General features: G+C 37.7%; 2 protein-coding genes across 5 annotated transcripts; both read right to left on the reverse strand.

Annotated features, from left to right (window-relative positions):
* Positions 1–531: 531 nt before the first annotated feature.
* Positions 532–3678, reverse strand: LOC136264729 (DDB1- and CUL4-associated factor 11-like). Its single transcript, XM_066059505.1, has 9 exons — positions 3639–3678; positions 3428–3596; positions 3277–3355; positions 1492–1645; positions 1305–1417; positions 1215–1254; positions 786–838; positions 645–704; positions 532–594 (listed from the first exon to the last, which is right to left on the reverse strand). Exons 1-9 carry the CDS (start codon positions 3676–3678, stop codon positions 532–534), a joined length of 771 nt encoding a protein of 256 aa, XP_065915577.1.
* LOC136264588 (uncharacterized) lies at positions 1589–24784 on the reverse strand. 4 transcript variants are annotated; one of them, XM_066059359.1, is made up of 18 exons: positions 24560–24784; positions 24127–24217; positions 23656–24070; positions 18108–18832; positions 16825–16927; positions 16626–16730; positions 15626–15736; positions 15505–15576; positions 15313–15457; positions 13807–13881; positions 4885–5038; positions 4626–4831; positions 4409–4452; positions 3740–3810; positions 3639–3686; positions 3428–3584; positions 3277–3369; positions 1589–1645 (listed from the first exon to the last, which is right to left on the reverse strand). In XM_066059359.1, exons 3-9 carry the CDS (start codon positions 24032–24034, stop codon positions 15315–15317), a joined length of 1638 nt encoding a protein of 545 aa, XP_065915431.1. In that variant the 5' UTR covers positions 24035–24070; positions 24127–24217; positions 24560–24784; the 3' UTR covers positions 1589–1645; positions 3277–3369; positions 3428–3584; positions 3639–3686; positions 3740–3810; positions 4409–4452; positions 4626–4831; positions 4885–5038; positions 13807–13881; positions 15313–15314. The 4 variants fall into 4 exon arrangements, with proteins under 4 accessions (XP_065915431.1, XP_065915430.1, XP_065915432.1 ...); XM_066059358.1 differs by having other exon boundaries at positions 24127–24784; XM_066059360.1 differs by having other exon boundaries at positions 3428–3596; positions 24127–24784.
* Positions 24785–25341: the final 557 nt, after the last annotated feature.

Raw genomic sequence — 25341 nt, forward strand, 5'->3', positions numbered from 1 at the left:
TGGCCCACCACTTCATTAGGAGAGCTCCCATTCCCTCCTTTCCACTACGAAGTGGCTATCTAAATACTAGAGTGGACAGTTTAAAATTTTCCTTCTTCCCTTCAGTGATTAAACTATGAAACAATCTACCCTAGAACAATTTTCATACACTGAGTTTCATAATGATTTAGACATTCTTTATGATTACACAAGATTCCTGCACAGTACAGAATAATAATATGGTACCTGTTTTTTGTCTGCTGTACACGTGGCACGAACATGCTTCAAATTGCTGTAGTAAAGCCATTGACCTTGAGATAAATCCATAGTCATGTGGGCAAACCAAATACTCTAATCTAACAATCAGATGAAATTCCAAGCACAGTTGTCAAATAGGCTTCCACAGAAAATAATGTTATACCATAAAAGTTGTTGTATATATATATACTGACAATACATATAATAAAGACATACAAGTTGTACAATACAGATATAAACAATAATTATTATTCAAAAACTATTTATAATTCATTGTCATGGCTTCTACATGAATCACCATGCACTACACAATACATCCAGCAGGTTGGTATCCCATAGTCTCATTATACCATCCCACTAATAACAACAAATAGTCACAGAGAAAGACAAGATTCATGTTAACTCACCGATACTGATACAAGCTCAGGACGATAAGGGTGCCATGAAGCGTCTCTGACCAGAACTTGCTGTGACACAAGTCAAGGAATACAACAAGACAACTTCAAAAGGTAACTACATAACATTCTACAGTGAACACTTAAGGATACTGATCCTGGTTCTTTGAGTCTCTTTACAATTTCTCCAGTTAAGATATCGTACACTACGAGAAAGTGTAATTGATAAATGTTACACAATACTTTAACCAATGGCACAAGAAACTAGCTAGCCACTTTAAAAAAATATATATTAAGGCTCAAGTGCGAAGGTCTGTAAGACACCTGGTCTTATAGCCTGTTTAAAGATTTTATACTAAAAATGTTTGAAAAGGTGGAGAAAGGAGAAAAATCCATGACTGGATTTTAAACAATTAAGGAAAGTTGTGCATCTTTCTAAGCTGAAACATGACAGAAATGCACCAGTTACGTATATCTAAAAATTTTGAGATGAAGTATATGTATTTGACAAAATGAAAGTAGTCAAGGAAATGAAATAATGGCTGACCATTAGCACTAGGAACATGGCCAGGGCATACTCACCTGTTACACTGCCACCAGCTGAACCAGTGTAGATGTATCGCTAAGGACAGAGTAATGGTTACATACAACAGTTATAAGATAATCACTCACATTTCCAGTAGTCACTGTGGGAGAGAACCTACATCTGATGGCAGTCTGTAGTACACGATGTCCTTTATATGTCATCACTGATACATCACCAGCTAGTTTATCACACTTCCTGACTGAATGGGGAACAAATTAAGACATATTACATGCACGTCTATCCTAACTAGAACACAACTTAAATAAGACGTACACTTTTGTGAAGCATCCTGCCACCAATAGTCCCAGTACTGACGTGATACTGATTTTCTGTTGTGTTCAATTCCAGTACAACCACTGAACATCCTCAGGTCCCATAACTTGATGGTCTGGTCCTTTGAGTTGGTGATCAAATATCGGTCATCTCCCTGGAACAAAACCAATGAAAGTTAGACAACTGTTAGGTTCAATAGTCTTGAATCCATAGGAATACCTAGATAAATACGTATGTGTAAATATTCTTGGTGGATTATTTTCGAAGCAGAAATTTTTTCAGAAGAGACAAAATCTGAGTTTCGAAGGTTTCAAATTTCGAAGAGTACACATTTCAAAAGTATTTCAAATAAACAGAAGTTCGTGTCACAAAAATAATGAGATATGCTTGCATACAGTGTACTTTCCAACAACTCACTTAGAATCACTAATACTAAGCTAAAACATGACTAATTATTGATCACGAGAAGGCAAATTATTTTTAATTGTAGGTATGTATTTATTTTTGAAGAACAGCAGGTCTTGGGAATTCATCTTTAAACAGAAGAGTTTCTCTGAAATATCTGAAAATAAAATCCTTTTAAAAATTACCTACTATATGGTATTCACTTTGCAACTCTACGGAGAATGTGTGTACTATTTTTTACTAAGTACTGTATGTGCTACCCCACCCCACCCCAGCCCTCTCCCCAGATAGTAGTTTTGATACCAGAGCAGTAAGCCTGAGCCTATTATGCTCACAATTTTACCTATTATTCTTTCCAGAATTTCCCAAAAAATTCTCCTATTATTCTTTTTGTTATTCTTGTATCCAGCCTATTATTCCATAATTATTCTCATTCAGTATATATCTGTGGCTAGTCACTTAGTTTTCAAGATGCTGCTATAAGTAGTTTTGTCCGAATTATTAATAGCCATATATGAAGCATTCCACCTTACACCATTTTTCTATCCATAATAGTTACAGCAGACTTAGAATAGCTATCTACAGTAATAATTCAAGTGTATTTATTTATTAGTGTATTATAATAATATGCTGTAACTACTATAGCTACTAAGTTAAGTAGATAATAATGTTCAAAGACTTGAAGAAGATACACTGGTATAAGATGTACAAGTTTCAGAATTGCAGATAATCATGCAGTTAAATCCCTGATGCTGGTTGCAGATTGTGAAACGATCTGACTGCTCTATTAGAGTATTTGAGCGTTCTATTAGAGTATATCGATCTTTTAGAGGCTTTTCAGCTCATTTCAGCCAGCACTCCTGTCAACTTTATATCATTTGTAGTACCTTAACTCTTTCTTCTAGGTAATCAAGAAGAGACACGCCCCCTAATTCCACCGATTATTCCCGTGGTTGTCTGATTATTCTAAAATTATGCCTGTAACCATCCTATTATTCCGGAATTATTCTCACGAAGTTGGTGACCTATTATTCTCAAGATTATGCCGGCATAATAGGCGCAGGCCTACAGAGCAGGCTAATGTTGTGCATGTAATGGTGTGTTTCTAAATTGATTACTGATAGTACATATAAAGTCATTTTAGGGCCAATATTTCCTAAGCTGGTGGCTACATTAGGTAGGTCACTTTCTACACATACATTTGCAGGTTTTAACAATGCCCAGTTTAGACAGGAGACCATTTCTTTGTACTGTTCAATATCTAGGGCAACCCAGAGACTCAGGACAGATAATGACAGTGGGGTCTTATGGGGGAAGTTCAGGACATAATAAATGGGAACCCTGAACAGGAGGAAAATTGCTCCCTGTCCTGTTTAATACCTTAGACTCCACATGACTGATACCATCTTTATGACCAGCAAAGATGCCGACTGGAGTGGCATGAGAATTCCTCACAGTTCTAGGATATCACACCTTTACAAAGACAACAACAGCTACATGGTTAAAGACGGAATGAGGGGTGACCTCTCACCTTGCATTGTCCATCATCACCAGCAGAGTATATGAGTTGTGAGGCTTCTCCACTGTAACATGTTGAGTTGATGTGCCATAATTTGTCCAATGAAAATACTCGTAGTTACTTGTCCAACCACTGTACAGTGTCTTGCTCATGTGGTTGACATTTAAAACTGAGGACACCACTACAATCTATTCAATATACAGTACAGGACATGTACACATACCCTTAGTCCTGTTCTCTGTTGTAGATATACAAACAACCATCGTTGGAACTAAATGAATTGAAAGAAACTAATATCACTATAAAGTTGAATGTATTACTTACGCTGCTAGCACATCTCAACCATTGCAAGAAAATTTTCCGCAAACACTCCAAAATTACCCTCACAATCAGGCCTACAGAATGGAATATTAGAGCTGGTTAGGATGGGTTGAAATCTTGCCAAAGGTCCAGTGGAACAAACTGGCCATCTTCTTGACTGTTGTCATGGGAATTACATATATATGAAGGGTAGAAAAGTTGTAAGTAATAATAATTGTGGTTGTATGGAAATTGCCTATATTGAGAATGTGCGGCTTTACGCTACCTTCTTTAATTGACCATCGCAATGCCTTCATCTTGGGCTTTACATATATCGTCTTTTGGATGATGAAGGGCGAGGTACATGTAACCTCCAAACTTTCCGCCCAACTTTTAAGACAACAACACACAGATTATCTAACAGACTACACAGCTTTGACCCAGCCAACTAACTTCGTTTTCAGAACCTCTGCAATTTTCAAACACTGGACCATTTTCGCCGTAGTTGGCAAGTAACTGTAGTAACTGTAGTAACTCTGTGGGACTCAATCCCAGTAAAGAGATTGTAGGGGATGGAGAGTTGTTTTGAAAGACATTCAAAGAACCATCATGATGTGATGTATAATAACTGTATGCTGTACGTATGTATAAACAAAGTTTAACAAATGTTTTAAAAAAAACAAAAAAACATACCTTCTGTAGACCAAGTGGAATAGACCAAATACCACTGATCTGGGCTATAGAATAAAACAGCATAGTAACTTAAGGTTCTTAATGGATACAGTGTAACAGTGGTACTATGTACCATTTCCATTCTTTATGCTTATATACTCCAACAAAATAAACTGGTACATGTGTCATTTTAATGAAAATAGCTAGCAGGTTCCTCTATAGAGAATTCAGGACTTACCTAAAACACACATCTAATACACTCCACCCAACTTCTGGAGCTATAAGACTTTTCATCAGTTGATATTTGCCACTGCTAGTATCAAATAGGTGAATATTCTGATCTTGTGTGAAGCACAAGCAAATAGTGAGCCATCCAGTGAGTGGACACCACAAAACAGCCGGTAACCATAGTGATCAACATGGTGACAATATTGGGATAATGAACTGAAGAGGAAAATGTGTACATGAGAGTAACAAAGTGTAGTATATCAACTCACTAGTAGGAGTATTTGGCACATTCTACGGCAATCAATCACCCCAGCCAGTAAGAGTTCAACCACAAGATTCATTTTATAGACATACCTATAGACTTCGATGATGGTGGCAACAGGTAATATTGCTCCTACGTTTGTTGATATGAATGGAAATTTCCTGGGGATATACAGAGATTACTACAGTGTACCACAATCAAATGTCAATGCCATTGTACTAAAATATATATATATTGTATGCTGTAGGAACTGTACTTTATTAATGTTGTACACTCTCACATGGAAGAACAGCACTGCCGAATGTGTTGAGTTTAAATTAAATCAAATTCAAAATTGCCATTTTGAACAAACTGACTTGTGAGTGGAAGGCTACCAACGTGTCTCTACCATGCCACAAACTAAGTGTAAGTTACTTTATTGTGTGTGCATGAGTTGTTAGTATGTTGTATAGTGTGGGTTAGACACATGGTATATTATGAACCACAATGGTGGGTACATAATAGGGATCGCCCATGTTTTTTTTTTGTTTTTGTTTTTTATTGTTGCAAAAATCCTAATAGAACGCACACTTACTGCAAAAACATTGGAAAGCATCCTTCAACTCAAAAAAATCCTCTAGTGGTTCTTAACAATAAGTATAGGTCCACTAGTAAGTATCAAGTGAAAAGGAAACAGTATGTGTATTTCAGACAAAACTGAAATTTGCTCGTAAGTTGATATTACTACAAGTATAAGAAATTTAGGAATTTTAAACTAGAGTAGGGGTCAGCTAGAATATAGTGCACCAATAAAAAGTATTGAAACAAGCTTGAGTTAGTATATTATGACAGCAAATCACTGTAAAACAAAAAAGAAGTGAATATCCCTACTGTGCTGTGGAGTTTCCGTAATTGAAATGTACAGTAGGGATATTCACTTCTTTTTGTGTTGTGTCACAGTTAGTGTTGCACTGATATGAGATTTTGCCGATATTCTGATAACCGATATTAGATAATATTTCAAGCCAATAAACGTAGTCGATCCAATATAGCACAGCATGTATATTTTATAGCAATGTTTACTATATAGAAATTTGATTGTGAAGGACCAATTTAGATTGTTTATAGCAGCAGTATTGCTATAACAACAGCTGACAGTACACATATACAGTAATAACAACATCATAGTGCAGGAAAATGCAACTCAATGCATTTGTAAACATCATTTGGTACACATGAGTTAGTATTTCTGAATATGTACATATATCTGTATCTGCTGCTTTTTTCATCTTGGTGCCAATCCGACACCAATATACAAAAAAACACAGCTGATATATGGTTTTTCGGATAACCAATCCAATTATCAGTACAACAGTAGTCACAGTAATTTGCTGTCATAATATACTAACTTAAGCTTTGTTTCAGTACTTCTTATTGATGTACTATATTCTAGTTGATCCCTACTCTAGTTTAAAATTCCTAATTTTCTTATACTTGTTTCTGTTCTTTTTATAGAACTGGTGATCAAACTAGTTCGTTTCATAAAGATGAATTGATATAGCTATGGAAGTCAATCAAAGAAAACATAATCTATAATAATTGATTTAATTGAATGATTTATATGCCTTAAGGCTTAAGACAAATGTACAGGAAATAAATAAGGGACCTAGATGCAGGGGTACCAAGAAGCTTTAAAGCAGCTGAAGCCCTGGCAAGGCACACACACACACACACACACACACACACACACACACACACACACACACACACACACACACACACACACATCAACTATTAATTAGTTTAGTCATAGATCCCACAGTTCTGAGGAGCGAGCATTGAAAATTCTGTATGAACAAGATATTGCAATTCTGGCAGCTTGATCAAACAATGGCTTAATAGCTCTGGATGTTAACTTGCATGCACAACATAGGTTGGTCAGCGTCACAGGTGTAAAGTGTCTTAATCAACCAATCTCAAGCTAGGCATACAGGACAGTACATCAGTGTTCATAGAATGAAATACTTCAGTACAAAGAATTTACACAGCAAACCTTGCTAACTAATCGGCAGCACGTCTCTGTTCTACTTTGAGTTGAACTCAAACACACGAGACTAATCACCACATGCCTGTTCTACTTTGCTAAGAACGAGTTTTTATCCACCCGTCGTCTGGAACAGTCAGTTGAACTCAAACACACGAGAAACAATTAACAGTGTTCATAGAATGGAATAATTTAGCTCACTACGACTTACCATGCACAGCAAAGCAGTCCATAAAGAAATGCAAACAATTAAACTGTGCCAAATAATCAGCACGCGCCTGTTCTACTATGCTAAAAACGAGTTCTTATCCTACACTCGTTATCTGGAACAATCAGTTGAATTCAAACACACGAGAAACTAACCTACCAGCCAGCACAGAAAGTCGAGCAGTGTGTACTAAATAAATTCATAGTAGGAAGCCACTAATGCACTATCGCGAACAAATGAACACCTTACATTGTCAGCGAAAAGAACTGGGGAGAAAGGAAAGTCCATGGTGCGTGTATTGTACATACTGCGGTTGGTGAAAAGGCACATCTAGGGACAAAGTGACGTTGAATAGTGAAAAAATCAAGCCCTTATATCCATTGTCGAGTTCTGCTTGGCTGAAGGCATCAGTTAGTCAGAATAAAATTTTGTTAAATAGAAAATTTTAAAAATTCCATAGAAACTTTTTGGAAGGGTTTGGGGTTGGTCTAAACATTTTTCGGTTTGGCTGTGCCTAACTAATACCACCAGTTGTCATGAAGGAAATTATTGAGGCTGGTTTTAGGGTGATATTTTTGGCTGGAAAAGCCCAGTTCCATTTGATCCCCACTTATCATTATTATTCTTTCACAGGCATAGCAAAGTTTATAAGGAGAATCCTGGAATTATAAAGTAGCAAGACTTGCTGAATAGATCATTGTGCGTGTCCATGACCTATTTTTAATTTCGTGGAAAACTGGGCCATTTCTTCTTGCCAAAATGCCATTACGCATGCAAAGCCATACAAGATTGTGCTCAGAGTTTCTATTTGTTGCTAATAAAATCTGTCCTCATTAAACTTGGTATATGCCAGGAAGCTTAATCTGTGCTGAAGACTTTGTTGTAAGGTGTTTTTTCGCTCCATAATTATTGTAAGTGGGGGGGGGTCCAACTGTAGAGCAGTCACGTGAATACTTATAAATGCAGTCAAGTGTATGTCTGATAACAACAAAGCTTACACTGAACTTGACAGCTATTAAAGGCACTAGTAATGTAAATTCTAGGTCATATTAGGACACTCAGTATGCACATTGCAATTTGATCAGTTTCATGTACTGTATAGTAAAAAAATTTGGTGAATTTGCAATTGGTGAATAGCATTCAATTCGCCAAAGTTTTTTTGCCAATTATTTTAGATGATCACACAAGCACATTGAGTAACTAGAACTTAGATGAAGTTCAGCTTGCATCACCATGCAGTAAAGATCGAGCTGACTTGGAGATCTTCGAAATGTGTCCCACAGTTGTAAGCACTCCTTGGGATAGCATTTCCAACTGGCTTCCTGTTCACACGTCAGCTAGTTCATCATCTCGCGATGGATTTGGCCAAATACTTTGATATACGTGATAACATCTGCTACTGAAAAAAAAATACGGTCGCTCTCGGCATCGCAGGAGATAGCGAAGCATGCCTTTGCTAGCACGTTGTTTAATAGATCAGTAGCTGACAGGCTTGGGGTCAAATACATCAGTATTTGTATTTAGATACTATTTTTGAGTATTTGCATTTGTATTTGTATTTTGAAGTTTTGAAACAACATTTATTTGTATTTGTACTTAAATACTTTGTGTAAAAACTTCAAATACTTTACTTCTGAAATTTCTGAACAAATAGAGGAAGAATCTGAACCTCCAGCCAAGACAATAAAAACCTTTTTCAGTGGTTTAATTAAATGAGTCTGACTCTGCAACTGCTAATACTTCCAAGAATTTAAACACAATTGTTGAAGAGTACTTACTTTCACCCTGCATACCGCAAGAAGAAGACCCACTTGTGTTTTGGAAAGTAAATCAAACAAAAAATTTCCACCTTAGCCAAAATGGCTTGTAGATTTCTCTGCATACCTGCATCCTCAGTACCCGTAGAAAGACTGTTTAGCATAGCAGGTAAAGTCCTTTGCCCTGATCGATGCCATTTAACTGACAAACAATTTGAGGAATACCGTATGACAACAAATATTGGCGAAACTAATATTTGGCGATTTGTTATAAATTTGCAGTTGGCAAAATTTTAATTTGGTGAAATGCTCTCACAGAAATATTGGCGAATGACGTAAGTATACGATGCTGTACTGACTCGCTTTAAAGAATATTCTGGTCCTGCTTCCATAGATGTCCACTGTACTCAAATATCTGTGCTCCAATTTCTTTTTTTTTGTGGCCACACCCATGCACCTTCAGGATGTCTGTAGGCATACTCGCCCATTTATCAATGGCTGCACACAAATTCATGTCTACTGCTGTCTGCAAGCTTATGTGGAGCCACGCCCACTAATCGAGTACGAGTTCTAGCCTAGTTAGTAAGCCACACCCATTTGCATGTGTGGAACCATAGATATAAATATATTCTCCGGAGAATATACTATCTATGGTGGAACCACACTAATTTGCCAGTTTCAGCAGCCGAAGCTTTGTCAAAAACCTACTTCAACAACCAAGGCTTGAAAATAATATTGACAGAATTTAAATTTGGCAGATTAGTGACAAATCGCCAATTTGCCAAATTTAGTTCACCGTCAAATTTAATTGATATACAGTATGTGTTTATAAGATGTGTATTCAATAAGTTAAGTAGCTAGCTAGTTACTAAGCATAGTTGGGGATAACGCGTTACGTAATAATATTACTTTTACAGTAACGAGTAATATAACGCATTAGACTCTATTTAGGCTGTCTTGGGTGGGTAATAAATCTCATATACTCCACCTTGTTTTCTAATATACTCCACGCCTTCAAGCACAATATGACATATGCTCAAAATCGGGTTTGTCCAATCGCTATGCATTGTTCACGTGCAGTGATTTAATGAGCGCGATTATTTAGTCACGTGAGGACGCATAGTTGCCATGGTGCTAGTATTATCGTAAGAAAGCCAGCCGCTTTAGCCGAGCCTACAGCAGAAACAGCCGGGGATGAGGTAAGTAATCTGAGTGTAATGTGAAATAGAGTCTAAAACAGTTATATGACAAAGTAGCGAGTGATAAGTAACGGATATTACATCCGAAAATTGTAACGAATGTAACGCGTTACTTCCTTTTAAGGTGCATTGTATCCAGGTGCATGATTGATTGCATTTTGGGTCCAGACAAGACTGGAGATAGCGTTATAGGCATAGGCATGGACAAAGAATGATAGTGTATGGGGAGTGCCCTTGAGGCCAAGATACAACAACAAAGTATGTATTTGTGGGCCTCTTTATTCCACGGACTGGACTGGACTCGCGGACTGAGCTGGAAACAGCTTTTAAACAATAATCCAGGCATTATCCATCTCTTGCAACACTGGAGACACCACTATCGAGCTACAACCGCTGGTACTGCTCTTCCTTACAAGTTGGATGACACTAGCGCATGCACTAATCAACTAGAATACACTTACGATACACGTGTACTTGCAGTGATAAAGCATGACAGAGGCTATTGTTGTAGCGTACATGTTTTCCTTTGTTGCTTCAGTACTTAACACTAGCATTGGGGTTGTAGTGATGAGCCCGATTATTTGCATATCCCCATCACCTTGCCTGGCGGTGCCACCTTAGTCTCGTGCCCAGACCGCTTTTTTTCTTTTTGTGTGGGGGCGGAGAAAAAAAGGGTCTGGTGGATCTCCAATACATTTTTTGTGCAGCCGAATCTACAATTTTTGGGGATCGTTGATTAGTGGTGATGAACAGCAAAGGCCTGTTAACGAAGCAACAATAGGAAATACGGCGCGCGTACCCAAGGATGTAGCCTTGCCAAGCAGACGCGCGCCGCGCCGTATTCTTATTGTTGCTTCGTTAACAGGCCTTTGCTGTTCATCACCACTAATCAACGATCCCAAAAAGTTGTAGATTCGGCTGCACAAAAAATGTATTGGAGATCCACCAGACCCTTTTTTTTCTCCGCCCCCACATAAAAAGAAAAAAAGCGGTCTGGACACGAGACTAGTGCCACCTAGCTACCTGCTAAGAATAATTACTGGCTCATCTCTACAGCTGTAACACTAGTGCTAAAGCAACAAAGGAAAACATCTACGCTACAAGAATAGCCCTTATCACGCTGTATCACTGCTAGTACGGCATGTATCGTAAGTGTATTCTAATTAATTAGTGCATGGGCTAGTGTCATGACTTGTAAGGAAGAGCCAGCAGCAGCAGTTGTAGTTTGATAGTGGTGTCTCCATTGTTGCAAGAGATGGATAATTCCTGGATTATTGTTTAAAAGCTGTTTCCAGTTCAGTCCACGAGTCCAGTCCAGTCCAGTCCGTGGAATAAAGTAGGCCAGTTGAACTACACTAGAGAAACACGTGTCTGTGGTGTAGTTCAGCCACAAATACATACTTTGTTGTTGTATCGTGGCCTCAAGGGTAGTTGTAGGCTGGTAGCTTGTAATTGGAAAGTTACTGTATAGTTTGTAATGAGCAAATGTAATATGTAATATTATTACTAGTTACAGCCCTCAGAGTAGCGAGTAATATGTAACTGTAGCGCGCTACATCGCGTAAAAGTAACATGTAACTAGTTACGTTTTTAGTGTGGATCAAAGTACATAAGCAATTTAGATGCTTTTAAAAGTACCTGTATTTGAAATACATCCTGGGTATAAGTATTTGATACTTTCAGAGTATTTGTATTTGTATTTAAATACTTTTCAAAGTATTTGCCTGGTAGCTGAAAAGTACTGCTATTACAACAACGCTAGCTACCTATACACTTACTACAGTACTTAACTGATGAGTTGACAACTTATTGTTATCCTTACGTACCGTACAGTAAAAACTTTGGCAGTAAAAATTTGGCAAATATTACAGTATTTCAATCGCCGCGAATTTTTTCAACAGAGGGGTTTCGTCACACTTTTACCACCAAAGTTTTTACTATACGGTAAGTACTGAAACGTTGATGGCATTACTATGCAGAATGTAAAATTACATTATTCACATCAATAAAATAAATCCATTGCTGGATTAATAAAAAGTACATAAACTAGATGAATAAAAATTTCTAGAGGGAGAATATGAAAAAGCTATGAAAGAAGAAGGGGTTGCTGGGATGGTAATGTAAACCACAAATTCCTATTTCAAAATGATGGAACATGTAACTATTTATGACAGAGTCAAAATAGGGATTTGTGGTTTACATTACAACCCCAGCAATCTCTTCTTGCTTCATGGCTTTTTTCAGCGATCTCTATTCTCCCTCTTAAAGTTTTCAATTTTTAATTCATCTGGTATTATATGAACCGTAGTTCACTTTGGTGTAATGCACTTACACACATCCCTCCTCCTCAGTCATCAGAAGTTTACTGTTGTTATCAACAGTAAACTTCCTCTGACTTCAGAGTCGGGGTGTATGTAACCTAGTAGCCATGGTTTAGATATGACACATATATACAAGCATACAATTTTTTTTTTGGAATTTTCAACTAGAGTAGGGACCATAGCACATCGATAAAAAGTAATGAAACAAGCTGGAGTAGTGCATGATATTAAATCACAGTAAAACAATAAGCGTTGTGGGACCCTATTCTTTTTAAAGATCTAATTCCACTGCATCACACAGCAGGTAATCTTAACAGATTCATAAATCTTTAATTACATACACAGTGTAGTTACATACTTTGTTTATTAAGGCTTTACAGCACAAGTGCTGAAGGTCTGTAGGCCACCTGGTCCTACAGCCTGTTTAAAATTGTTACAGAAAGTACCGTATAGTAAAAAACTTTGGTGGTAAAAAACTTTGGCGGTAAAAAACTTTGGCGAATAGTGTTCAATTTGCCAAAAAATTTTTTTCCAATTATTTTAGATGATCACACGAGTACATTGAGTAACTAGAACTTGAGATGAAGGTCAGCTCGTACCACCATGCAATAAAGATCGAGCTGACTTTGGAGATCTTCCCCAGTTGTAAGCACTCCTTGGGATAGCATTTCCAACTGGCTTCCCGTTCACACGTCAGCTACTTCATCATCTCGCGATGGATTTGGCCAATTACTTTGATATATACGTGATACCCTCCTGGATTTCACTGAAATAGTAAATACGGTTGCTCTCGGCATCGCAGGAGATAGCGAAGCATGCCTTAGCTAGCATGTTGTTAGATCAGTAGCTACAAAAGTACTGCTAGCTACAACAACAACACTAGCTCGAACGCTATAGCTACGTACCTATACACCTACTACACTACTTAACTGATGAGCTGACACCTTGTCATAATATCCTTACATACCATACAGTAAAAGCTTTGGCGGTAGACCTTTGGCAAATATTATTTGAATCGCCAAAGTTTTTCCGCCAATTTTTTCAACAGAGGGGTTTCGTCACACTTTTTTACTGCCAAAGTTTTCTACTATACGGTACGTTTGAAAAGGTGGAGAAAGGAGAAAAAATCCATGACTGAACCTGGGCAGCCTTGACCCTACAGTCATCCAATTAACGTTCGAACACTTACAGGAGTTCACCAGGCGGTCAGGATGTTTTCTCCTTGTTAATTACATACAACATATACAACTCTGTAAAGCTTGGCTAACTGCACTCTTGTGTATTTATATACTACCTGTAGCTTTTATGTTTACTACATATGTTATGCTATACAAACTTTTGTTCTGTCTATGCCATTTGTGACATACAGGAGCTTTTAAGTTTGTTTTTTTTTATCCATGACACATTAAATATTTACATACCTATGCATTATGTTTGTGATTTGATGACAAAAACCTCTGTCCAGTGTCCAGCTGCCCTGTTTGTAAAGATCACATCTGTAAGAGAAAAAGACAGTTTATCAACTATTTTAGAAGCACAAGAGAAATGGAAGGTTTGCAACAAACAGCCTTCTACAAGCCCAACTTGGTGTGTTATTTACAGCGTACTTCTTGTATGGAGGAAGTGATTTTCATGGTAAAATGACACTGAGGTCCCTAGGCCTGGTGGGATACTGTAGTATGAAGTAAGCACTTGTATATTTAAAAACTATACAGGTGTTTACAACATCGTGCGTGGATACTATTGAAGGTGCGGTATTTAACTAAGTAAATATGATTTAATAGATAAGAACTTGATTATAGACGAGTACTGGAGCAATATAGCTACAGAAAGGCTACTGAACTGTGTTGAAAAATATCACTGAAAGACTGATGAGAATAGTGCTATATAATATCAATAAAAGGAATGTACCAAGAATGATTGAGAAAATAAAATCCCAAGCAGTGCGTGGGACGATTAAAGTGCCGCACTGAGTGATAAGTAACATAGTTATCACTGGGTGATAACTGGTGACTTTTCACCCCAGTGTGTGGATTGTTAATTAATGTGTGGGAACAAACCTTGAAACTAGCCATGTTACATTGGTACTGAGAGATATAAATCCGAGGGAATACACAATGCCAACAAGCCTGAAACGTTGGTAAAAGCTGAGATATTATTGAAATTTCAACAAAATCTTGTAACTGGTTTAATTTGTAGAGTTTTTCAATCCCTCGGCTGGATCTAATATACCATTATGATTGAAAAGAATTTATCACTATCACTTTTGTATATCATGAGTTCATCAAGAAGCAAGGAAAGCTAAGACGAACAGCAAATATTGCCGCAACTTTTGAATAAAGTATTTGCGGAACAATCCACACATTTCACTTGTTAAACTCACCAAAAGAAGTGTAATGGTACCTTAATTGTTTATAACCTATACACGAAGTACAAGCAGTTGAAGTGGTAACAGATGAATTTGCAAATTCACACAAGACAACTATTGTAACCCTCAACATCCCAAGGGTTAATGAAGTAAGGTTGCAGCAATAAAAAGTAGTGAAAGAAGAGATGATGGTGTTGAAAAACCATGTCAATTTAGAAATTTTCCCACATGCTATAATGCCAAGTAGGCCTCATAATTACCATCACATCTTGATTCATCATTAGAACCCTATAAATTTAACATAATTTTTATTGCACTAGTATTGTACTTTGTATGAGAGAATCAAAGTTCCAATGCGTACTGATGCTTGCGTGTATGGAAGGCACAAGGAGTGAGTCAAGAGACTCATACAGTACAAGGTGGACAATGCTGCTTAACTATTACAATTTTAAGCCAAACAAACATTTACAGTCACCACAGGTATGTAGCACATTCAATCAGTAACAGCCATTCTGATTTACAGTATGCACATAAAACTTATATATACATACAAACATACCACTAGGCTAAGTTCAGGTTTCCAACTAAGAATTCCTCTGTTTCCTCAACAGGTCGTGCCATCGACAAATTTTTAACTGAAGAAGATTTGTATATAGGATGTTCAACAACAACAACACTCTCAGGTACTGGATATGAGTAAATGTCTGAAATTAACAATTTCATATGGATTAATAAGTAAAGCATCAATTACCATATTGTGGATGAGGGTCTATGTCAACCACAACAGGCACAGCACTCACAGGTACTGGATATGAATCAATGCCTGGAAAAATTTTCATTGACATTTACAAATACATGTAAAGCATTATTACCATAATCTGTTTGATCTGTGATTTCCTGACAAACATCTTGCATAGGAAATTCTTGCACAGGAAATTCTTGCACAAAGGATTTTATGGATTTTGGTGAAACACCACCACAGACTGCACAGAAGAAACACACACATATAGTTACTGCTATAGTTAACTAGATAAGCATCCTTAGTGGGAAAACTGGAAACGTTAACAGCCATTTACTACATGTATATGTAGTAATGAGTCCAAACTAAAACAACTGCAGTTTCTAAAACAGCAGTACTAGAAATCTGTGTGTGTGTGTGTTTATGTGTGGGACAGCATAGTCAAGTGATTAGGGCATCAGCCTGGCAATCAAAAGGTTCCAGGTTCGATTCCCAGCTGGTGTTGTTGTTGTTGTTTCCTTGAGCACGAAACTTTACTCACATTGCTCTAGTCTACCTAACTGTTAAAATGGGGACCTGATGGCCTGGTGCCAACTGGGGAAGCAGCCCACCCAGCTGTAACATCAATGGGTACCTGGTGTAAACTGGGGAAGCAAATGCTCAACTGTCCACATCTCATATGGCAATTGAAGGTCCAGGTGGAACTTCAGGTGCCCACACCTTCACCTGTGAGACATGGTACAGCCTCCTGCGGGTTACTAGTCCTGCCCCAGGAGGGTATGCCTGCGCTGACCTATAGCACCTGAGTAGCACACAGGTGCCCCAGTACTGGCCACTGGGCAGCGTGACCGCATAGTGGAAGCTGAAGGCTTTGCTTTGTGTGTATATGTGTTGCTGAAGCTGTGCATGTTCTATACAATTAAAGCTGTGCATGTTCTATACAATTAAAGCTGTGCATGTTCTATACAATTAAAGCTGTGAATGTTCTATACAATTAAAGCTGTGCATGTTCTATACAATAACAAATATTTTGGAGATACATTGTAAGAGTTAGCACCACAGTCTTGACTGACTAATACACACACTATAATTAGATTAAGGGATCATTTCTTCCTTTAAGAATAGTTACTTACATGAAGTTCCAATAGTATAAGGTAGGCCCACCACTGTTGTAAATGGTTCCATTAATTTTTCCTCTTCACTGTGCAGTGCTAGAGTTACAGGTACCATTTCAGAATCTGTAGAAAACAGCAACTCAGTTAACTAATTTAGTAAAACATCATAAGACATGTACATGATTGCTGCAATGGCTCTGTGCTTGGACAGCTTTACCTGAAAAGGTAGAGTGCATCGAGTCATCTGGCTCTGTCACCAATTCTGATAAGTGTGCTTCTGGTGACTCAGGTATGATTCTAGTCCATGGTACTACAGCATCCTGCAAAAATAGCATTGATATGGCTGGCTAAAACAACAACTGCACTATAATTAGAGGGTTTATCACAACAGTGCATATGTAACCATCTCAGCAAAAACCCCACTTGTTCGCACAAGCATGCATTCTGCATTTTCGTTTTTTCACAAAAAAAAATCATAAAATTTCACCGGATCTGCAAAAACCCAGCATAATGGTGCATTTTAGAATTCTTGATTATTAATCTACATAGCCAAATGTAAGCTCTGGCTAAGTTTCAGCCTTGTATCTACAAAGTAGCTACAATAGAAAGATGGGAAAATGAATTACAGGCACTTACAAAAACAGCTGTAACTTATGAACGCAATGATATAGAGAGTTGTAATTTGCACCAACATGTTCGTCATGAATAGGGGAGTCTATTGATGGGTAAGTTTTCCCTAGCATCACCTTCCTTTAGTATAATATACAGAGACGGATCAGGGAAGAAAGATCGATCACGTACTATCACTTCAACATGACGGAAACAATTGTGCATAACCCATGAATCCATTGGTCTACAACAAAACAAAGATTTTTGAACTCCTCTTGTGTAGACGAATAAGATGATATCCACATTTTTATCATTACACAATTTCTTCACAAAGAAAAAAAGTATTTAAAAATTTATGAAATTTTTTTTAAATACACAACTATTTTTTTATATCAAAGGAGGAAGACTTAAATCAATTAAAATTGTGTACCATCTTATTTGTCAGCTCGTGAAGAGTTCAAAATCTTTGTTTTGTTTCTGTAGCCCCAACCAATGGTATGCATGTCACATGTGTTTGTTTACGATGTGGTAAACGTAAACAAGATTGTCGTAATTTCTTAAACTAAACTGCCTTAATACTCATATGTGTAAGTGACTACAGGACAAAAACTATATCACGGTTGATTTACTACTCCATGGTGAATATTTTAAGCCAAATTCCAACATTATTGACTAATGCAAACAGAAGTTATGGCTGCAAATGTAAGCGTTTTGTAGTTTATTTTCAGCAAATCGATTTCCTTGCTCTTCCTACTGTCTAGCACTATAATTCCAAAACTCATCATAATAGGTTGAAATTTTGGTGATCCAACTGTACTGAGAAAACAAAACAATTTGGAAGTTGTGTGAACAAGGTGGGTTTTTGCTGAGACAGTCACATATGTCACATACCTCATCAGTAACAACATACCCCAGTGGTACTTTCAGCTGCATATCTCCAATAATAAAGCATAAAATATTATACTTTGCACAAGATGCAAGTTTGCCACCAGTAATTCTGTACTCCAACAAATATCTCCTAACGGAATCAGTAATTCTATAAATTAAGGCTATACAGCCTCGTGCAATGCGCTCAAACTCCACAGAAAAATCAACAAGTTCAAACATTTCACAAACAAACTTCTTAATAAGTTCTTGATCGTCATACAACAAGGAATAACCTCTATATTTAATCACTAATGGTTGATCATTACCAAAAGACAATCCACTATAGTCATTTGATGTGTAAATTTCATGATCATCCAGAAGATTCATTTGTTTCATCAAGGAGATTTCAAAGTGTTTCACAAAATCTCGCAGTGTTTCTTTGGCTTCTTCACAATTTATAGTATTTATAAAAAATTCTAGTGCTGAGTAATCATAAATTGTAGTTCGCTTTAAAACAGACTTGGATACTTGACAAAATTTTGTTGACTTTATGAAGTCATCATCAGAAAACACAGTATCACCATTTCTGAAGGTACACAACATATTAACTATTTCATCAATTGATAAATGTTTTTGTTGGATGTGACTTTCCAATGTCTTCATTATCTCTTTACAAACTGTAGCAAACTCTTCTTTAAATCGAGGAAGTAAGTCCTTTGGCAAAACATGCCTTCTGACAACAAGTTCACCTGCAAGCAAGAACAGTAGAACTAATTACTCACTTTCACTTTTCGGCTCAAACCTTTTTGAAGCTGAAACTACAACTATCATGTAAGCAGCATTAATACAATGGTAATAGCAGAAAGTACCATCACAAGATTAAAAGTGAGATGGGTATAACTTATCCAACTCCAAAAGTGATAGCGATATATAGCAGATCACATGATTAGGCATTGCAAGCATCATTTGACTGACTGAGTAACTGACTGATGCCTTCAGACAAGCATAACTCAATAATTGCTAAGGCTACTACTTCGATTTTCTCACTGTTCAACGTCGCTTCGGCCAGAGGAGTGCATTTTGGCATACCGCAGTATGTACAATGCATTCTTCATGGACTTACCAGTGTCCTCCTCCTTTGTGTCCCATCCATCTTTGTTGACAGCGAAGTGTCGATATGGTAGCGCATGATGGCTTCCCTTCATAATAGAAATCATCCGTATTTTTCATAACGGCTATTTTGATTGCAGAGGTACTTTTTGAACAGTTCTTGATTTGTACTGTTGTGTAACAGGTTGAACATAGCTGACAACGAAGTAGGGCTGGGAGATTATATTGATTATGGGATTAATCGTGATTGTGTCTGAACATCGTGATGTTAATATGTATTATATGAACATCGTGATGTTTGACATCACATGTAAATAAATTCAAAATGGTGACACATACTATTGTGGAAAAGCTTGATTGGAAAACAAGCCTACACTTGAGACTGTTCATTGTGTGAATAAATCTCACTACTGAAAAAGCTTACCTGTTACAAACCGTTGAATTTCTAAGGACACTATTATTCAGTATACTGTTTATATTGAACTATAACTGGTCTGATCAGTTGTACACAATTTCACCTTGTTTTGTAATTTATACGAAGTTGTGCATATACGATTCTTTGATGATGCATGTAAAGTTATAACATTGTGATTGTTATCATAATCGTGATATGTTACATTCTACAATCGTGAAGGTAGCAAAATTTCATAATCGCTCAGCCCTACAACGAAGCATAATGGATACTTCACTATTCAGACAATACTTGATATAGCTGGGGCTCGCGGCAACATTTCTTTTGCGGCATTCGTGGGTTCACCAGTCATAATATTATTTACAAAAAAAATTTAACAAACAAGTACACAAAAAGTTATTTTCAACTAGAGTAGGGACTATAGCACATCGATAAAAAGTACTGAAACAAGCTGGAGTAGTGCACAATATTAAATCACAGTAAAACTATAAGAAGTGTTATATATTTCCATTATGGCATCTTGAGCACAGTAGGGATATAACACTTCTTATTGTTTTACTGTGATTTAATATTATGCACTACTCCAGCTTGTTTTAGTACTTTTTTTATCGATGTGCTATGGTCCCTACTCTAGTTGAATTTTTTTTTGTACTTGTTTATTGATCAATTGATCAAAATAGGTGCATAATGTATTGCCACTACAAATCAAATTCTTTTTAACAAATAGACACTTATGTGGTGACTTAAGTTTGGTTGGCATAGCCAAGGGTGCGCATGGGCATGTGCCCAACCAGGACAGTGGCACCTGCTTGCTATTGCAAACAAGAGACAAGTAGCGTACCTTGATATTTTCGTTGTAAACCAGCAGTTGATATTGAAATAAGTTTAATAATTACATCACATGATCCGAGTACTTTCTATTTAATGCACAGCATCACATGATCCAAATTTAGGTGGGGAAAAGAGGAAAATGAGGAAAGAGGAGATCCAGTCCATTTTTCACATCCAGAATACTGAGTACATTTGTGAGTAACACTCTTGTTGAGGTTAAGTGATCTAAAGTGATGAAATTAAACCCGAGACGTAATATTGCAAATGGTGGTTGAATTAATCCATATGAATATCTCAAGATTCAGGGGCAATTTGCTGACTGGTTTTCAAATCAAAGGCAGAAAAGCCCATCAAGGGTGAAGTGCATCCTGAGACATTTTACTTAGAGCTATTTTAGCTAATCATAAATGAAATCTCCCATTAAATAGTTTCACAGTTAAATCTTACCACTCTAAGTCTATACAGAAAGATTTGATGTATTATCAGTGAGTTGAAGAAGTTACAACAGCTTTATAAAATTATGGTTAGAGGTGCTTGACACATTTAAGGTTTAGGAGAAGCAATTCTGGAAAGAAGCAGTTTATCAAACAGTATGGTAGTACCATTTAAGTAGGGATCCCAAAAATGATGCGCGCCGCCTAAAATGCCATACATCTTCAAAAATCATCCCAGAAACATCTTACACGATAAAAATCACCTTTATGGAATATTAGTCCATCTAACGTTAACTACTGCATTACAAACACAAAAACACTAATAGGGAGCCGGATATTGATGTTTCTTTAAAAATCACTAAACTCAGATATTAGACTCACTGCCTGCCTGCTTGCCTGACCACAGTCACAAGCCTAGAGGCCAAGCAGCCCACAGCCACCATTTTACACTACAATAACAAACTCACCAGTGGGATGTGCCTTTTGGGGTTCCGATGAGTTTGTGCCCTCTGTGCTTTGTTTTCTTTTATCGTTAGTCAGGCTCATCGTCTTCTTGTTGTTGCAATGAAATCATATCGAGGCAACACTTTCCTTGAGCAGTATATTTAGACGCCACAAACTTATTCAGGCACTTATGCACCTGTAACTTCACGATAGCCACACCTATTAATTAGTTGAACATAATCTTGGTTGATTAATAATGAACGAGCACCGAGACCACATCTCTTAACAAGCTATCATAATGACACATCCCGTTATTATTGGCCTAGCTGTATTCATAATGCTAATACAATGAAAATATGAAATAGTGGCACACCCCCTGTCTGACTCAAGATATTCTAATACGTACACCAAGCGAACAAACTTATATATTAAAATTTATTAATTTAAAAATGAAGTAGGGATCCAAGCAAAAAAAGTAGAGATGAATGCATGCATGATGGTATTACAGCATAGCTCGGTGGGAAAATCCTTAATTTAGCATTAAACAAAATGATTGTTATAATATGCCAATGTAGGGATTTCCCACCGAGCTATGTTGTCATACCATCATTCATCTCTTGTTTCACTACTTTTTATCACTTTGATCCCTACTTAATTTTTAACTTAATAATTTTTAATACACTAGTGTAGTTTGATCACTAGAAGTTACTTTCTTTTAGTAATATAACTCGCTTTAGACTTACACAACCCGCTTTAGACTTAAATTTGCTTACTGTTTTAATTATTCTTTCAGTTTAGAAAGCTGACTGGTTTCCGGAAACCAGTGAAACCCCTGTGCCTGAACTGGGTTGTTTACAAGTACTGATGAGTTAAATGAGAACAAGACAAGGAGGTCTAATAAGTTAGCTTTCAATTCTAGCTTCAATGTCATGAATTCATATCTGCAGGTGTAGGCGACCTCCCTTGTTTCTCTACTTTGTTTTTTCCATGATCTGCAATCAAATTAATTCCTAATTTTTCCTTATACTCATATATTTGTTTGTTTACTTTTTTTGTAACATTATTGTACTGGTGAACCTGCGCATACCACATCAAAAGAAAAAGAATGGCTCCAGAGCTAATGCCCCAACTATCAATTACTGACTTGAAAGTGAGTGGCCATTCCACTTCGCTTTCAGCTATGTTCAGCCCATCATTCACAGCATTACAAATGAAGAACAGTAGAAGTGCCCCTGCAATTAATCCAGTCACCATGGAAAATACGAAATATTTACAAAGGTAGGCACTACTAGGAATCGACACATTGGGCTGTCAGCAAAAAGGAAATGGATGCAAAGGAGGACAAAAGTAAGTCCATGATACGTGCATTGTACATACTGCAGTATGCCAAAAGGTACCTATCAGGCCAAAGCGACATCAAACAGTCAAGCCCGTAGCCTCAGCCGTTATCGAGTTACACTTGTCTGAAGGCAGACAGGCAAGCAGGTCAGGGCAGGCAGTTAGTCAGAAGAAAATTCCAGTGAACAAAAAAAATTTAAAATCAAGTAGTAATCTATCGGAAGTATTTAGGGTCGTACTAAAGGTATTTTGGGGCTTGGTTATAACAAATCCTACCAAGATACCAGGATGGTATTTGTGATGCTGATTTTTGAGTGATATTATTGGCCAGAAAATTCAAATCTCCATGATCCCTAATGTACAGTACTACCGTACTGCCCAATATACAGTATTACCGTACTGGGTCATTAGTGTCTTTGTAATTATATATATGTAACATATTTGAGGATGCGTAATAGCAAGAGTTCATAATATATATATACTAAGGAGAGTATCCTACTCTCACATACCCCTGTAGAAAGGCGTATCGTGAAGTTATGACGTAACGACAAGATGTTGCGGTTTGTGACGTACAGGAAGCCGTAAAAGTGCAAGAAACGTTAGCGCCGTTTCACACTTGCGACGCTCAGGATAGCCGTATTCGCGAATGGCCTAGTAAGAAACGCCTACGAAGCGGTCTTAACCCATGAAGAAACGATTGTAGTTGGGTGAGAAACGCTTAGAGCTGGAGTTAATTTGGTTGCTAGCGACGTTGGTAGGCACGCGTTCAATCGATACCATGTTCAACTAATGACATCATTAATTATACAAAGAAAAACGGACGAACTCAGAAGTGTTACGTCATAACTTCACGATACGCCTTTCTACAGGGGTATATGAGAGTAGGATACTCTCCTTAGTATATATATTATGAACTCTTGGTAATAGCAAATAACAATCCCTGTGACAATTGTGAAGACACAACAGAATTTCAAACATGTTCAGTAATATACATAGATGTTACCTGGATGATTTTGTTTATTTACATCTTGTTGTGGTGTTAGCTCTTTGTTAATATCACACACAAGCCTTGTCACCTCTTGATCATCACTGCCATCAGCATAGATGGTCATTACATCCAACAAGCTCATGAACAGATCACTATTACACAGTTTCAAGCTGGTATACACTGGCTCCAGCAGTAACTCAGCTTTGTCTACGTCGGATGAAGCACTGCGTATTCTCCCACGCAACTTATTGTCACGTAACAACCCCTTAGTAATGAACGTAGGCAACATGGCATCAACTGGCAAGGATGTCATCCTAAGGTAATATTTCTCAAACACAAGTACATGTAGGTTGTCCACAAGGCTGTTGCTTCCTTCCAAGCCACTACCTGCCATAGTTCATACCATCTTGTAAAAGAAACTTCTGATATCCTATGGTACATATAGGATGAAATATAGGTAAATGCACAACCCATATTGTGCAATACCTTCAGTCAGTTGTCTTGTCAGTGTATCTACGGTGTAATATATAGACAGGGAGACCACGTACCCAGTAACTAACTCATTTCCAGTGTAGCTCTGTAATAGACATGCAAAAATGTACAACACACACACGTTATGCACCTATCAATGTCACGCCCCACCTACCCCAGGTCGGGCAGCAGGTGGGGATTTGTCACCCAAGCTCGTCCCCAGAGTAGGGGCATTTGCAACACGAACATCCGTACTTTTCCATACTGTTGTGATTCCCGGGATAATTAGTAGGGGATTCGTAACTCAAAGTTGTCCCCAGGGGTGGGGAATTTGCATTCTCGCATCATTGCAAATCCCCAACAATCCCCACCTCTGCCCGACCTGAGATAGGCGGGGCTTGACATTGATAGGTGCATTATCACGTAGATTTCTTATTCCGCTGTTCACTTCGCTTGTCTGTGAGCCCTCCAGTGTCAAACTGATAACACCGCCTCGAGTTTAGTTTATTCTTTACTCTCTTTGTAATCGGCGAATAATTATACTCAATGTGCTGCCCTGATACACGTATCTATTAAATTCAGTCAGTCACGAGGTCAGCCATATCTGGCCATATCTGGCCATATCTATGTGGCGAAGAATCCCGCCAAAATGGACTAATAGAATACCACAATCGAGTCCATACTAACAGACCTAGGAGGCCTAGACGCTCGATCCTATTTCTCGATGATGCCTGCTGCCTACGCCAGCCTAGTCGCTAGAGTAAGTTAGTGTACTCTAGATAGTAATGATGTTCTAGTCTCGCGTGGTCAGACCGCTTTTTCTCCGCAAGGCGCTTATCGATTGGAAATTATAAGCGCCTGCTCCGAAAAAGGGTCTTATCATAGATAATAGACACCCCATACTGGTAGGGGTGTCTATTATCTATGGTCTTATCTATGGTTAGCATAGGCAACTGGTTTCTAACACCCCCAACCCAATAGGGTGTTAATGAATTGTAACAAGCCTTCGCCCACAACCGGACCACTAGTCTCGCGTGGCCAGACCGCTTTTTTCCGTATATTGGCTGGGGAAAAAAGGATCTGGTGCAACTCCAATAGCTGTTTACTTCTGAGCCCCAGATTCCAGGGACGCTAATTGAATAACATTGGTCACAAAGGAGGTGCCATGACGTCAGTAAAACTATGAAGTATTCCTACACTCCTGCTCCGGTTGTGAGTCTTGTTACATGA

Source organism: Dysidea avara, chromosome 8 (assembly GCF_963678975.1).
Source record: "Dysidea avara chromosome 8, odDysAvar1.4, whole genome shotgun sequence".
NCBI classification, from domain to species: domain Eukaryota; kingdom Metazoa; phylum Porifera; class Demospongiae; order Dictyoceratida; family Dysideidae; genus Dysidea; species Dysidea avara.

What these genes read in the sequence shown, in the direction of transcription:
- LOC136264729 (XM_066059505.1), bottom strand. Translation starts at nt 3,678, where the DNA reads ATGGTTGTTTGTATATCTACAACAGAGAACAGGACTAAGG. An exon ending in GCAGGATGCTTCACAAAAGT is followed by an intron (nt 1,418 to 1,491) that starts GTACGTCTTATT and finishes TTCCCCATTCAG; the next exon opens with TCAGGAAGTGTGATAAACTA. An exon ending in AGCTGGTGGCAGTGTAACAG is followed by an intron (nt 839 to 1,214) that starts GTGAGTATGCCC and finishes ACTTTCTCGTAG; the next exon opens with TGTACGATATCTTAACTGGA.
- LOC136264588 (XM_066059359.1), bottom strand. Translation starts at nt 24,034, where the DNA reads ATGGCAGGTAGTGGCTTGGAAGGAAGCAACAGCCTTGTGGACAACCTA. An exon ending in GGTATGTTGTTACTGATGAG is followed by an intron (nt 16,928 to 18,107) that starts GTATGTGACATA and finishes CTATTTTTGCAG; the next exon opens with GATGCTGTAGTACCATGGAC. An exon ending in GATGCACTCTACCTTTTCAG is followed by an intron (nt 16,731 to 16,824) that starts GTAAAGCTGTCC and finishes TGTTTTCTACAG; the next exon opens with ATTCTGAAATGGTACCTGTA.